Source organism: Leuciscus leuciscus (assembly GCF_965113295.1).
Source record: "Leuciscus leuciscus genome assembly, chromosome: 11".
In the NCBI taxonomy this organism is placed as follows: Eukaryota; Metazoa; Chordata; class Actinopteri; order Cypriniformes; family Leuciscidae; genus Leuciscus; species Leuciscus leuciscus.
The window spans coordinates 18,494,733-18,511,110 of NC_138735.1; the positions used below are offsets into that span (position 1 = coordinate 18,494,733).

General features: G+C 42.4%; 2 protein-coding genes across 2 annotated transcripts in view; both read right to left on the minus strand.

Annotated features, from left to right (window-relative positions):
• cntnap2a (contactin associated protein 2a) overlaps positions 1-16,378 on the minus strand; it is a 410,290-nt gene that overhangs the window by 144,009 nt on the left and 249,903 nt on the right. Inside the window, exons 11-13 of the mRNA XM_082183874.1 lie at positions 11,360-11,466; positions 9,547-9,666; positions 7,680-7,880 (exon numbers count right to left, since the gene is read on the minus strand). Of these exons, the coding sequence (XP_082040000.1) occupies positions 7,680-7,880; positions 9,547-9,666; positions 11,360-11,466 (428 nt within the window). The remainder of the gene's footprint in view (positions 1-7,679; positions 7,881-9,546; positions 9,667-11,359; positions 11,467-16,378) is intronic.
• Positions 1-16,378, minus strand: part of LOC309508789 (uncharacterized protein) — a gene marked incomplete at its 5' end in the record, with an annotated part of 237,159 nt that overhangs the window by 80,270 nt on the left and 140,511 nt on the right. The gene's annotated exons all lie outside the window — the stretch shown is intronic.

The following is a 16,378-nucleotide window of genomic DNA, read 5'->3' on the forward strand; positions in this document are numbered from 1 at the left end:
GCCGCCGCTTCCGTTGATATCGCGGATGAGGAAGCCCTGCTGGGAGAGGATGATTCCTGCTCTATCCTGGCGTCAGGCAGTGAGGATTGGGCGGGCTCTGAGGACCCCGCGCCCCCTGCCCGCACTTCGTCAGGCAAGAGAGCTTCCATCGAGACGGAACTCATGCGAGTACTCGCACAGGCCGCGGCGAGCCTCGGCCTCGAGTGGTCTTCGCCTGAGCAGCCCGCTCACAACCGGCTGGATGGATTTTTCCTGCCTGGGGAGCGCGCTTCACCTGTGTCCAGACCGGCGCCTTTTCTTCCTGAGTTACACGAAGAAGTCGCCAAGTCCTGGAGCGCCCCCTATTCTGCTAGAGTGCGTCCTGCTGTTTCTTTGGCATTCTCCGCCGTTGACGATGCCAAGAACAAAGGATACCTCTCGCTGCCGCCGGTTGAAGAGGCGATAGCGGCCCACTTATGCCCGCCCTCCGCTGGACGGCGCGCTAAGCCGGCCCTACCCTCTAAAGCTTGCCGCACGACGTCGAGCTTGCTCCACCGCGCTTTCTCCGCCGCCGGGCAAGCTGCGTCAGCGTTGCATACCATGGCAACGCTCCAGATCTTCCAGGCCGATCTCCTCCGTAAGCTGGATGAGGAAGGACCTGACGCGATCTGCGTGCCGGACTTAAGGAGTGCCACGGACCTCGCCCTTCGTGCTACTAAGTCCGCAGCGCAAGCCATTGGACGGACTATGGCTTCTCTCACCGTGTCTGAGAGACATCTATGGCTGACGCTCTCGGAAATGGCCGAGTCTGAGCGCACCGCGTTCCTCGACGCCCCGCTTTCCGCCGCAGGCCTCTTCGGATCCTCCGTCAAAGATTTCGCAGAGGTACAGAAAGCGTCTCAGGCTATGAAGCACTTCCTCCCGAAGCGCTCCAGCTCTGCAGCAGGCCGTGCGAAACCGTCTGCTCAGAGCTCACAGCCACAGCCACCGTCCACCGCCTCCACTTCACAGCGCCGCCAGGCCAGAAGCGCGAGACCGCGCTCCCGCTCATCCGGTCGCCGCCCCGCAGGACGCGGCCCGCGACCTAAGGTTACGGTGAAGCCCGAGGCCCCGAAGTCGTCCTAGCACAGCTAGGAAAACGACGGTGTTCCAGTCCCGCTGCGGCCGGACTCACACCAAAGCTATTCGCTCGTCCAGTTCCAGAAAATGTGACTGTTCCAGTGTTTTCTGCAGCCAACAAGTCGGTTCTGTCACCCGCTTGCCTGCACACAAATGCCGTTTTCACGGCTACCCAGATAAATCCCCAAAAGAGCGTATTTTCTGGTGTCCCGGCCACGGCCGATGGTGTTTCGTGTGTAGTAAGAATGCCCACTGCCCAGTGCCCATCCCTACACATAAGCACAGCCTGTCACACAGGGCTCGCGCACATAAAACCGACTCAGGTCGGTTGCGCTTCAAACATGGTGAATGTGCCCACTACCCAGTGCCCACTAACACCACGTTATGCATGTCTCACGGTTTCTGTAAAAACGAAACCAACGTGCACTCGCTTCACGCAAGCGAACGATGTTTTCGGTGTGATAAATGTGCCCGCTGTCCCGCGCCCACATCCACACATAGACATGACAGTTCCCACGGGAACCGCCCAGCCCTCCCCCTCGCGGTTAACCACCGTAGAGGAGTCGAGCGCGGGCAATCTGCCCGCTGTCATCAGCGCGCCCCATGCCTCAAATGTCACGAGCGACACGCTTGTGTTACAGCACACAGAAGCTTCTCCATCGCTGAGCGAGCGGAGCGCGCTTCGTATTCGACCCCTAGCTATCCATGCAGACGCATGGGCAAAGCTGCCCGGGGTTTCGAAGTGGGTGCTGAACATTATAAAAAGAGGCTATTCGCTGCAGTTTCGCCGACGCCCTCGCCGCTATGTGGCGCGCGTCGAGACCACGGTAAAAACAGAAGTAGCACATCTACTTCGAGCCGAAGTGACGAAACTATTGAGAAAAGGGGCCATAGAACCCCTCTCTCAAGATCAGAGCGAAGGAGGGCTATACAGCAGATACTTCCTGGTACCGAAAAAAGACGGGGGTCTCAGACCCATACTAGATCTAAGGCAACTGAACAAAGTGCTTGTGAAGCGACAGTTCAGGATGCTCACGACCAGGCAAATCCTTGTGCAGATTCGCCAAGGAGATTGGTTTGTGTCAATAGATCTGAAAGACGCGTATTTTCAAATACAGATAGCGTCATGTCACAGGCGATTTTTGAGATTCGCCTTCGAGGGCCAGGCATATCAGTACACAGTCCTGCCGTTCGGTTTGTCCCTAGCACCCCGTACATTTACGAAGTGCATGGACGCGGCGCTCGCACCCCTCAGAATGAGAGGCATGCGAGTGCTGAATTATTTGGACGATTGGCTGATTCTAGCGCAATCTCGCGCAGTGCTCATAGAACACACGACCATTTTACTCGATCACCTCGAGGATTTGGGTCTGAGTGTCAATTGGGCGAAGAGCTCCCTGTCACCCAGTCAGAAAATATCTTTCCTGGGCACAGAACTGGACTCACTATCCATGATAGCGCGACTATCACAACAGCGCGCGGTAGACATTCGACGCACAGCGAACTCTTTTCGCTGCGGCGCGTCTGTCCCGCTCAAAAGATTTCAGAAGATGCTAGGTCTCATGGCCTCAGCATCGTCAGTACTCCAGCTGGGTCTGCTCCGCATGCGCCCGCTGCAGTTTTGGCTGAAAGCGCGAGTCCCACGCAAAGCGTGGGCACCCGGTTTGCTTCGCCTCAGGGTCAATCAGAAATGCGTTACAGCTCTGAAACCCTGGAAAGCGAACGACTGGTACCAATCAGGTGTAAGCCTGGGGACTTCCTCGAGGGTGAAAGTGGTGTCCACGGACGCGTCCACCTCGGGATGGGGAGCGCTGCTCGAGGGCAGACCGTTCTTCGGCCAGTGGTCAGAACGGGAGAAGCTCCTGCACATAAACTGCCTCGAAATGCTGGCAGTAGACAACGCGCTGACGCGTTTTTGTCCCCAAATAAAAGGTCACCACGTCTTGGTCCGCTCGGACAACATGTCTGTGGTATCCTACATAAATCGCCAGGGCGGCATCAGATCCGAGAAACTGTACAGGCTGGCAGAACGCCTCCTGGTATGGGCTCAGTGCAACCTGCGCTCGCTCAGAGCAGCGCACGTGCCAGGGATCATGAATATAGGACCAGACAGACTGTCCAGGAACAATGTTCCGGCAGGCGAATGGTCCCTACACCCACAGACAGTCCAACTGCTGTGGAAGAAATTCGGCAGAGCGGAAGTGGACCTGTTTGCGTCTCAAGAAAACGCTCACTGTCAAGAATTTTTCTCCAAGAGCAGGAGCGCGCTGGCCCATGTGTGGCCCCGCCGCCCGCTCTATGCTTTTCCCCCCGTCTCTCTCCTGCCTCAGGTGATAGAACGGATCAGGGAAGAAGGATGCTCAGTACTGCTGGTAGCACCGTTCTGGAAAAACCAACCTTGGTTCCCAGCCGTGATGCAGTTAGCAAGTACTGCCCCGTGGCCAGTACCAGTGAGGAGAGATCTCCTCTCACAGGCCCGCGGCTCGATCTGGCATCCTCACCCGGATCTTTGGTCCCTTCATGTCTGGGCCATCAACGGGTACATGTTGGACTCCCTAAAGGAGTATTAAACACGATCACGCAGGCTAGAGCTCCGTCTACAAGACGACTCTATTCTTCGAAATGGTCAGTGTTTTCGGGCTGGTGCACAGCCCGTGGTGTGTCACCCACAAATTGTGATGTGACGGAGGTGCTTTCCTTCCTACAAGAGCTGTTGGATGGGGGCAGGGCCCCCTCCACGCTCAAAGTTTATGTGGCGGCTATAGCAGCGTTCTCAGAAACAACGCTTGGTCAGTCAACAGGAAGGAACGATTTAGTCATCCGCTTCCTTAAAGGAGCTAAGAGACTGAATCCTCCCAGACCTCCCTCAGTCCCCGTATGGGACCTTTCTACGGTTCTGGAAGCCATGAAAGGTGCGCCATTTGAGCCTTTACAGTCAATCGATTTGAAACACCTGTCTTTCAAAACGGTGTTTTTGCTGGCTCTCGCTTCGGTGAAGCGCATAGGGGATCTGCACGCGCTCTCTGTGAGCGCGGCGTGCATGGAGTTTGGGCCCAATGACTCAAAAGTTATACTCAAACCTAAGCACGGTTATGTTCCAAAATCCCTCAACACACCGTTTAGGGCGCAGATTATCTCTCTGTCAGCCCTACCGGTCCCTGATGAGGAAAGAGACGCGAGCCTCCTTTGCCCAGTCAGGGCATTACGAGCTTATGTGTCTCGCTCGTCTGTTTTCAGACAGACGGAACAGCTCTTTGTTTCGTTTAGCGGACGTTCTAAGGGACTAGCTGCGTCGAAACAGAGCCTATCCAGATGGATAGTTGATGCTATAGCGCTGGCATACGCCTCCAAGGGCATGCAGTGCCCTTTGGGTGTCAGAGCGCATTCCACAAGAGGCATGGCCTCTTCGTGGGCTTGGTCGAGTGGGATTGCCTTGCAAGATATTTGTATGGCGGCAGGCTGGGCCTCCCCGTCTACATTTATAAGGTTTTATAACCTAGAGGTTCCCGCCCTGCAGGCCAGGCTGCTGTCGGTCTAGACTACCAGTATTATCTGACCTGATGCGTTCAGCTCAGAATGCTGCGTTTACTGAGCACAGCTCAATTTTCGACAGTTTAAAGCTGGGCAAACTGTGTAAGACCCACATTTTTTCCCCATCTGTTCAGGCCGTACCCCGCCCTGTCTGTATGATGAAATTTGCGTCCCTTCGACGCTACTTTATGTGGAAAAGTGAGGCTGCACCCCTCCTTCTTCCCGGACTCTCTGTGAGTTCACTGAGTGTTTGTGCACTATATGTACCCCGGGCTTTCGCCCTTGGGTCTTTGGTGTCAGATCTCAGCACGCACGGCGTTTTACACTGGGTCCCCTAGCGTAAGATATCTTACGCAGTACGAGAGACCTCTCGTAAGAGAACGTACTCGGTTACTAACGTAACCTCGGTTCTCTCTAGAAGAGGGAACGAGTACTGCGTATCTTGCCGTGCATGCACACGCTCTGGTTGCTTCGATGATGAAAAACCAGATAATAGCTGCCTGCGAGCAATATTTATAGGCCTAGACCACGCCCATTTCGGCGGGACGTGACGCAGCGGGCGCGAAGTGCCCTGATTGGGTCTGACGTAACGCCAGGCCTTGCTCGATAGGCTGCTGCAGTTGCCGCAGAGCAGCCAATAGGCGCGCGAGCTGTCTCGCCTATGTCTGCATTGCTGCTGCAATGCGTTTTGCATTATTACAAAATTAAGGATAATTTTTGGCTTCAATATCTCGCGGAAAAAGGATTTTCCCCTAGCGTAAGATATCTTACGCAGTACTCGTTCCCTCTTCTAGAGAGAACCGAGGTTACGTTAGTAACCGAGTACGTTTTGTGTTCTACGTGCGTATGTGTTCTAAATGCCCCGCTCTCTAAGCAGATATAAAAGCTGCTGTCGGTTAATGAAGATTTGACTGATGAACTTGCGGCTCGACTGGACTCTTGCCTGTCAAAAGTGATCAGACTTTTCAGTTTTATGGACTGTTCCATCTTTGAGATTACTTTGGTCACTCTCGCAATGGTTACTGGTAAGAGAATACGGGCTTGACCCCCTGTTGCATGTTCATACAGACAGTATTCGAGACACTAAGTTGCTGTTTGAACGGGACATTTCGAGACTAAAACATGTAAGTTAATTCATTTTTCAATCCCAAAAGCTGACAGTGTGAACATAGCCTACTGCTAGTTTCTGCACATCCAGTGAGGCAAGTGAGACTCTGCATTGATATGTACAGATAGAGCGGACTGAGAGTGATTTTCTGTTCATGACTAATTTAACATAGATAGTATATAGTCAAACATGTAGTGCGAGAGAACCCCAGAGGGCAGAGACTACAATAAGGGCAGAGGCTTTTTCCAAAGTCATATTAGCATTAAGAATGTGTATAGCAGCCTTCACTGTGCTTCATGCTCATTATTAGATTAGCATCAGCCATGCTGCAAATTGTTATTGCTGACTGTAATCAGAAAATGGGTCGCGAGAGTGCCAGGGGAGAGTGGCAAAGACTGGCAGAGCATGGAAGTACAAATAAATAAGAGAGAAGGTGAATGATTACAAGCTGCAGAGGTGAAGAAAAGGAGGACTGAAGCGCTATATAAGAGAGAAAAGAGTAGGAAAAACTGCGGTCAGCATTCTGGATAATAAGCATATGTCATACAGTATAGATACTACCGCTCAAAGATTTGGGGTCAGTACCATTTTTCTTATGCTCACCAAGGTTGCATTTATTTGATCATTTTTAAAATGTCATTTATTCCTGTGATGGTAGAACTATTAATTTATTAATTAAATTATTTAATTTATCGTTTAATTTTTTATTGTTTTTATTAAATCTTACCCCAAATGTTGTACATATTTGCTATTTCTGTCACACATAGTTGTAGAAGCAGACGATGACGATTAGGTTAACAAACTCAGAAGGTAATCCAACAAATACTGACGAAGAAATACAACTGATGCATTGACGAGAACGGACAACAGAACACTGAAAAGAGAGCCACTTAAAAAACCAAGCAAATGAGAGAAATAATGATGAACAACTGTGCAGATCAAATTAATTACAATGACAACTGTTAGAGTGGCAGGAAACTGAACAAAGAAACACATGTAACTAAAAATAACAAACTTCAAAAGCTTTTAAAAGTACATGAAAATGAAACTAAGATCAAAATAAACTGATTGTTTGTGACAATTATATACTTAATTAGTTATCTTGATTAGCTAAATGATTGTACTTAAATTAGCACTTATTCTAATTGATACAATAATTCTCGATTGTACTTATTCTTATTAGCATATATGCGTAATTGTACTAAATTAAATTGACAGCCCTACTTTTTTTTCCAGATACACGAAGAGTTTTACTTGAGAACAGATTAAAAAGGCCTCATTTTCATTCCATTTTAGTTTACTTCTTATACTTTATCCTTTTGCCAATTTTTCAGCCTCCATTAACAGCTCGTCAATTTCAATTTTCGTAAACGGCTAATTAGCAAGTGACATGGAAATATCAGCAAGTGAAACTTACACGCCCACACGTTAACCAGGACAAATGTTTCAAAAATGTGTTTAGGATTGAACTAAATTATTTCTATAGCAATTTCTGCATTTCATTTAGCACTAATTAGTTTTTAAGTCCAGCTGTTAGCCCACACAAACTCACAGACAGTGAGCAAATGGCGTACTAATCCTCCTGAAACTGAGCCATTATAACAAAAAACAACATTATGAGGTGGTTCTGTACTATTCTTGCAGTTTAACAACTGGGAAAACCGCCAAAAATAAGTGGGTTCAAACTGAGAGCAGTGAAGAGTGCATCGGCATCGGTCACTGAGGGGCTATTAAGGTTGCATTCCTATTCTACCATCAGATTACCCGGTTATCAAGACACTTGACCCTCATTTGTTACAGCAAGAACTATCACTACAGTTAGATAAAATTACACTTTCTTTAATTTAAGGTTTTAGATAACCTTCTATCACCCCACAAGTCTCTATAATAATCTATATTCTGCAAGCGCACACACACACACAGACAGACAATCTCTGTGTACCTGGTGTGTTGAGTAGGCGTGACATTCGGCAGGCATAGGCTACGTGCTGCTCGCAGTGCTCAGCGCTGTTGGTTATCGCTGTGACCTGCTCCATAGAGGCACTGTAGTTCAACTGTAACACCGTCCGCCTCTCCCGGCTGGAACCAGTCACTGCTGTCTGTGCTGGGAGGTTATTCACCACAGTCGTCCACACCTTGTCCTCTGAAACACGGATACAGTAATGGTCATAAAAAGGTGAACTGACACAGGAAAGATACTGCGAGATTTGGTTGGAACGACTTGACATATTATTGCAAATTGACTTCTCTTGAACTTCGATAGGCTGTACAGTACAAATTATAATTGTTTCTGCAGTAAACTGATCTGATGTGTCTGAGTGATGTGTCTAAGTTTTTAATGATCATTTGCTGGAGAAGGGTGAGAAACTCGGCGAGCCATACGATTTTTGTCAAAGGTTTGCCATAGGTTTTCAGACCATTGCATTGGTAATAATTCATAATAAATAATTATGCCTCAATATTGTGTCAAAATTTGGTCCAACAAAAAGTGCAAAATATATACTTGAGTGGATAAGTTTCCACATTTATTTATTTTTAAAGAAAAAAGAAATTTTTTTCTTAACTTTTCTTAACTGAAATTCAAGAAGTTTTTCTTTAAAGGAACCGTATGTAAGATTGGGGCCCTCCCCCTCCCCCCTGACTCGAGGTTGCCAGTTAGGCTGCAGGATCCAGCAGGAACGTAGGCTGCTACAAGGAGCTTCCAATGGCAAGTGACGAGTCCTACACAGTACGTTTTTTTTCGGACTTTGTCACAACGCATTTTGGATTCATAACGAGGTCTTTTAGGTTTTCGTAACGTTAGACATTTTTTATCCGACACGTTTGTGCAGCTGTGGTAACTAGAGCAGAGCTGGCAACCCGGATGCCGAAACACTACTGACTTCGTGATTGGTAGATAGGTGGAGGGTGGAGCATCAGGCCAAAACACAACATGACAACATCAACATCAGTTGAGGGCTGCAACTTCACTTTTAAATGACAATATCCTGGCCGGACTACTGTTGTCAGTGATATAAGTATTTGAAATGAACATGATTTCTTAATGTCTAGTGACATATCAGGGCCATTTTATGATTAATTGAAATACATTTCATACAATACATATGGTTCCTTTTAAGTTTTTCTTTAAATCAAGAAGAGATTTTCTCATTAAAGTAACAAGTAAATACTTAATTACAAACTGATTTCACACATTCTGGATCCATGTGTGCAAGTGTAAATAGTTTTTTTTTTATGGCTAATAATCTACCTATTCAAGTTTTATTGAATGAGTCTTAATAAAAAAATAACTAAAAAAAATTCTAAATAAAAACACTTTTTTTTGTTTTATCCACTTTATACTGTAACCATAATCTCTACTTCCCACCTTAAAGAATCACAAGATTTAAACTTCAAAGGCTGCAAAATGAACATAATATATTTCAGAAATTGACAGACACTTTCTTTTCAGAATGATTTTTGCTCTCTACCGTGTCCGCTCAGGGATTTCCAATGCTCTGAGATGACTAGAGTTCCTGTCGTGAAATGATAACATTTTAAGCCCTGATGTTCCTACATGCAAGAGTGCCATTTTGTTTTATTTATTTATTTTTGGATCAGTGGGATGATGTGGACATAGATTGATGAAATCTATTCTTGGAAACAAATGGGTTGAGATGTTGAAATAAAATACTGTCTTGGGAAGTGATAGTGTGTTTTAGGAACCTGACTCAGAAGCTTGGGAACAGTGGGGTTCTCGAAAACATAATAAACACTAAAGGCTTGATTTATTAATCAAGTGCAACCGATGGGCTTCCTGGACATTTTACCTGTCATGTTGCAGATGACTTTAAAAGGCCCTAACGGTCCGCTTCCATCAGGGTCAATCCAGTAGGCATCAGATGATCTCCCCAAATGCTTGTAGGCCTCACAAGACTGCTCATATACAGCTGGAATAAATAAATAAAAGCAAAACAGCTTTATTAAATATTATAAACATTTTTATTAGAATTTCTTCATTAACTTAATTAATTATAATTATAATCATACATTATAATTATAATCTAACATTTTCAAATGACAAATCTTAATTAAAGCAAATAAGACAACATTTTAGCAAATAAGACAATATTTTCCTTTTATATTAACTTTCGCCAAAACTGGGCTATGTGGACTACTGATGGAAAACTAATTAGAATGAAGTGTGAAATTAAAATACCAATTCTGCACACATTATGCTTGCAGATTGCAATCTGACAATATCACCATAGTACATCCAGAACAAACGCAAGGTAACGAAAAGCATGAGTTAAATAGAAAGTACTTAGTTAATAAATATTGAATGACAGAAATAGCAGCTTCCCTGTGCAATATATGGAGTAGTTTTAAAAAATAAATGTTTATACTTTTTGCAAGCTTGACTATTGACCAATACGACCTTTTTTTTTTCTTTTTTTTTTCTATACGGAGAGGTTTGAGGGAAGTAGCTCAACAGGGTTCAACATCTTTCATATTGCAGCTTTGTAACTTCTAGTCTCTTCTCCTCTCCATCTAACCCCTGGGGTCCTAAAGAAGTTTCAGTCAACTATTTCTGTCAGAACTGATCCCAAACAGACTACATAGAGAATACAACAGACGTTTCATATGAATCAATAGCTCTGTCTCAAAACCAAGTAAGCGTTTGAAGGAGTCGTAGTTGGTGCCACTCCATACAGTATCTGAAGGTCATTCTGAACGGTAGGCGACTTAAATTTGAAAGAAACCTCGTTTTGGCCAAATTCTAGAGCAGCAGCATTACATGTTAATCACAAAGAAGGAAATTACATCAATCAAATATGGATAAATTATGGATGTGGCGAGAGAACTGCACTTACATTCAATCTCAAAATATGATCAATGCAAATTTTTCAGCATAAATAAAACGCATCATTAGCTTAGCAACATGCTAACGTCAAACTCTACTGAAATCAATGCCGATTCAAGTCTCCTGTGCTTCCATTTCAGTTGGTATTTACATTTACATTTACATTTATTCATTTAGCTGACGCTTATATCCGAAGCGACTTACAATTGCTATATATGTCAGAGGTCGCACGCCTCTGGAGCAACTAGGGGTTAAGTGTCTTGCTCAGGGACACATTGGTGTCTCACAGTGGATTCGAACCCGGGTCTCTCACACCAAAGGCATGTGTCTTATCCATTGCGCCACCACCACTATTTCAAAATATAATTTAAACCTGGTAACAAACTGAACATTTTTTAATTTTGTGTTTCAGCTGCTACAAAAGCAGTGGAAACAAGAAGCCATCAACATATTTAACATCTAATTCATAGGTAAAAGCAAATACAGAGAAAGCAAATACTGTTACACCGAACCTTGACATTTCTCAGAAAGGTCTTCTAGATATTAGTTAAACAGAATGATGTTACTCTTGTGTGTTTCCCATTCTCCTTTTTGCTTTATTTCACAGAAAATATAATGTCTTTCTTTGTTCTATTTTTGTAAGTTCTGCTCACATGCTGAGGTTTACACAACATAACCCTTTATTTCTTAGAAAGCATGACATGTATCAGAATAAACAACCAGCAATAAGCCGGAAACACATATCCATAAAAAAGATACACCTAAACACACATTCTTACATGTGTGACAGGTGGCTCCGGTGTACCCCGTCCCATCACAGGTGCAAGTGAAGCCGTCCCAGGTCTGACTGCATCGGCCTCCATGTTCACAGTGGTTTGGCATACATCTGAAAAAAAGAAAAGATACAGATCACAATTACACATTTAAATGCATGTCAGACCAATGTAAAATGCTAGACTACAATCTTTGATCATTGCAACTCATTTTGCTGCATTTTCAAGTTAAAGGGACAAAAATGTCTAAAGTTCTCTTCCCATCCACTGTGCAGTTTTAAATAGAAGAATGATTGTTTTCCAACAGTTTTCCAACAGTTTTTTTAATAACATTTGATATGAGCACTCATTGAAACACATTACTGATTGCCAGCTCAGTTGGAAACAGAGAAAGTTTTGAAGAGGATGACAATGAGTCATTTACTTTATGAATGTCTTAATGTGACAATGGAAAAAACTACATTTTTCATAAATACATACTAATTCACTTCTAACACTTGTTTATCTTGATTTGCTATACACAGAAAAAATAAAAAAATAAAAAAATGGACAAATGGGATAAAGACAAACAATCAAATGGACACTCTATTGGGTGAAAAAATTGTTACCATGGTCCAGCACAGCAGTACTATTTTATTATTATTTGTATAATATTATATAAGTTATTAATAGTTTGAATTAGCTTTTATTTTTAATTTTTTATATATTTTTTTATTTTATTTTAAATTGTAGTTTATGTTTTAGTGATTATATTTTGCTCTTGTTTTTTATATTCCTAGCTTTAATTCAATTAATGAATTTAAAAAATATATATTTTTAAGAAATTTACAATAACAACACTGTGGTAACTGGTAAGGTACATATTTGTGTAACGCAAAACTGTGAATCAGATCAAATTGAGAGAAATTTAAACATTAAAATAAATAAATTACAGAGATCCGACATATATTTATAATATCAGAATATAAAGAAATTATATACTACAAATTTCACCAAGAATAATTATGTTGACAGCATTAAATGCTAAAAAACAACAACAACAAGAGACTATCTCTTAGCATCTCATCAACAGTAAAAAGTATGTAATTTCCACATGGCAATCGAACACACACAAAGTTGTTTTCAAGCCGTGCAGATTTGCCAGCATCTTTTATCTTATAGTCTCAACTAAAATCGTAATTAAAGCTAAAGTTAAATCAATTAACGGCTTCACTGACTTTCTCCTGAACTTAATTAAGAAACAGTCATCTTCAGAGGTGTTTTCAATTGGCCAAGGATCAAAACTGAAATCTGGTGATGTGGCGCTCATTCTGTGCAAAAATTTTTGCTGAACACTAGCTGTCCACTTCCGCAGCTCCTCATACAGTCCTGCCAAATGCACGTCAAATCCATTAACACGGCAAAATGCGGTATGAAATGAAATGAAATGAACAATCCCCTTGGAGCTAATACTCATTAGGCTGATGTCTCATAGGAAGAGCTGTGACAATGCCACTGACAATGAACCTTAAGTCGGACAAGTTCTTCAACACAGTTATTGTCGTACTATGCTGCCAAACTGTAGTTTTTGTATAGGATGACATGTGTCGATTAATTAGGTTACCTCATTGGCCATCTGTGCCTAGAGGAGAAAGGTACAGATAGAGTTTACGCTGTTCATTAATCAAACTCCTGCCACCGAACAGTCCCTAGAAATTTGTGGCCACTGATGACTCAGTCCAATAATAAAAATTAAGTCCGAGTCGACAGGTACTGTCACTGGGAGATAAGACCTTGGTAAAAGCTTCTTGGTAATAGATTCGAAAAAGAGCCTTGGTAATAGCTGAGCTCTCACGAAACAGAAAGTTACAAACATTTTACTATTGTTCCTTTCCAAGCAGAGAGCTGGAGAATGCTGAGCAGTGAGCCTGAACAAGCATTTCCTGTTTCATGGTCACTTAGCTTCCCACAGATTTCCATCACAATTTCCCAAGGAAAGATAAAGAGTGCAAAAGTAAATGTGCGCATGTTTGTGTTTAGGAAATGTCTTATTGACGAAAGAAAAACTATTCTACTGAACCAGTTTACTATACATTTTTCTTTTATGTAATATTGAAAAGCATGATTTATTCTAGTAAATGATTAATCCCAAACATTCCTCTCTCACGTGTGCCATTCGGAAATTCGATTCATTTGAGTGAATCATTTCATAAACATTCACTCTTTTATGCAACAGTAGAAAGTCTGATTCATTCTAGTAAACTGATTCATTCTAAACCCTAATCTCTAGCATGCATCACTGATACATTTTATTCATTTGAGTGAATCATTTCATAAACATTCACTTTCTTATGCAAAAATGGAAAGCCTGATTCATTCTAGTAAACTGATTCATTCTAAATATTCCTCTCTCACATGCATAACTGGGAAACTTGATTCATTTGAGTGAATAGTTTCATAAACATTCACTCTCTAATGCAACAGTGGAAAGTCTGATTCATTCTAGTAAACTGATTCATTCTTAACATTCATCTCTAGCATGCATCACTGATACATTTTATTCATTTGAGTGAATCGTTTCATAAACATTCACTCTCTTATGCAACAGTGGAAAGTCTGATTCATTCTAAACATTCCTCTCTCACATGCATCACTGGGAAACTTAGATTTTTTAAACAAAAAATAAAAGCAAAATATTAATATCATATTATTTATATTCAGTCAAAAGTTGCTTTTCATCTCTACATTTTTGGATTAAATATTACTGTAAAACACAACCTCATTTTTGGATCTACCCTAAAGTTGTATTTAGTATAAATGTATCCATTCAAGTTTAATGCGGTCACTCTAATTAAGATTCTTTTGAAATCTTTCTTAAAAAAAAAACCTAGAAAAAAAAAAAAAACCTAGAAACAACTCTGATTAAATTACAAATTTTAATATTGATTAGTTACATATTTAAAAATAGTGCACCCTTAAGTAGCTTAAGTTCAGTTGAACTTCCGTTGCCTAAATTAAATCTGTTCATAAAGTACTAATGTATGGTGTTTCAAAACCCGTAAGACTTTCATTCATGTTCAAAACACAAATTAAGATATTTTGGTCACACTTTAGGGTCCAATTCTCACTATAAGTGTGACCAAAATATCTTCATTTGTGTTTTGAACATGAATGAAATTCTTACGGGGTTTGGAACGACATAAGATTGAATTGAAATCTTGATGAAAGAATTTTCATTTCTGGGTGAACTATAATTTGGCTCCTTTTTCAAAAGAGTACCTTGACTGCAGTTCAACTATACCATAACAAATTACAGTTTCAAAGAAGCTTCCCCAACCCTGGAGGCCGGAGCATCGTTTTTCCTGGCTGTTTACATCCCTAGCTGTGCTTTTGTAATGGAAAGTGACAGTTTTCTAATGCAACCATTATGAACAGCGAAAGCACGTGGCTTAAAGTGCCTCTGTCAGATTAGACTTGTTGGTGTGAGACACCAATCAGCATCTCCTCAGAGATGGACGCAGATTAGACCCCTCTCTTCCCATCTCACCCTTTCAGACCCCCGACTCGACACGCCATTACGTCAAACGTTTTGCACAGATATTTAGAATGAGTCACATTCTAAGAAGGCCTCTAGAAGTTCGGCAGAACAGCTTATGCGTGAAATAGCTTGATGTGAGAGAAATTGATGTGTGTGAAATACTGTAGGGGTGAGAAAAAAAATCTCCCGCAGAAGGAGAGGATGTGATTTGAGCTATATCTAACTGCAAGGTCGTGTTTTTTAGTGTCTTCCTGGTGGGAGGATATGGAATATTCTTTTACATGTCAAACACAGGGACACGTTTGGTAAAGGAGATTGATAGTGCATCACCTGGCCTGATGAAAGCGAACATAAAATCAATGGCGTAGTGAGCGGGTGGCCCCCCTTTCGATCCCACATAATGAGTTTGCTCCTCACTGTGCTGGCACTGTGGAGCTTTGCCAGGGAAGCATCATTACGCTGACGGAAAAACACACAGGGAAAGCGTTCAACAGTCTCTTGCCTCCTCTATTATTACAGTTCATTCCATTTGGAGTCGGTATCTAGCCTGATCTAATACAGGAAAAGATTTTCCCCTGAGGGGACTTACAACTAAATGTATTGCAGTAGAAACCATAATCTCAAAAACATAAATAAACACAGCAGTACAGACTGTTTCACCTGAAACATCATCTGAATATTGTCAGGGCGATGGATGTGAATTTAAATGGCAAAAAGAAATGCAGAATGAACTGATCTTGTCTTTAAATCATGTTGAGAATGTACTCAGCCCTGAGCTATAAGGCTAATGAGACGCATTAAAGAACAATGCATCTTTACACACAATTAAAGTGGGGTTTAAGCTTCTAACTGAGCTGTAAGGAATCTAATGGAATGTAAACAATGCCTCCATATGTGGCTCTTCATCACTAAGGAGCAATATAAATGACCTAGAATCTTTTTTTTTATATATAAATGAGCAAATAAACACAAAGCAAGCAAATATTTATTCTTATTAATTAACTTCTTTGCACTTACGTGGGAGGCCATTAATGTCAAGTCAAGTGCAGTTTAACCTGAGATTTTTTCAGACCTATCTAATAAGAAGAGCTATCATTTTACAAGGTGGCGATTCCATATGAATTTGTATGATGTGATTCGATGTGGAAATGTATGATTTTTAGAAATAAAGTATGTATGAAGGTCCACCCATAATCCTAACTAGGGGCGTACGAATCAGCCACAAATTTTCCAAAATGTAAAAGAGATACGAATTGCCATGAGAGTGTGCTGGTATTTGCCAATCTTGTTACAGAGGATGCTGCAGACTACCGTGATCATGTGACATACTTAATTGAAATATTACAAAATACTACACACTTGAAATGGCAGACAGGACACATTTTTGCTTTTCCATTGTTTTTCTATGTAAACATGCGCTAGACAGATGTATTTGACTGGATGCATGAGCGCCTTTCAGTGTGAAAGAAGTTCTGGACAGTTGAAGGAACTGTCACTGTCCCGATCTT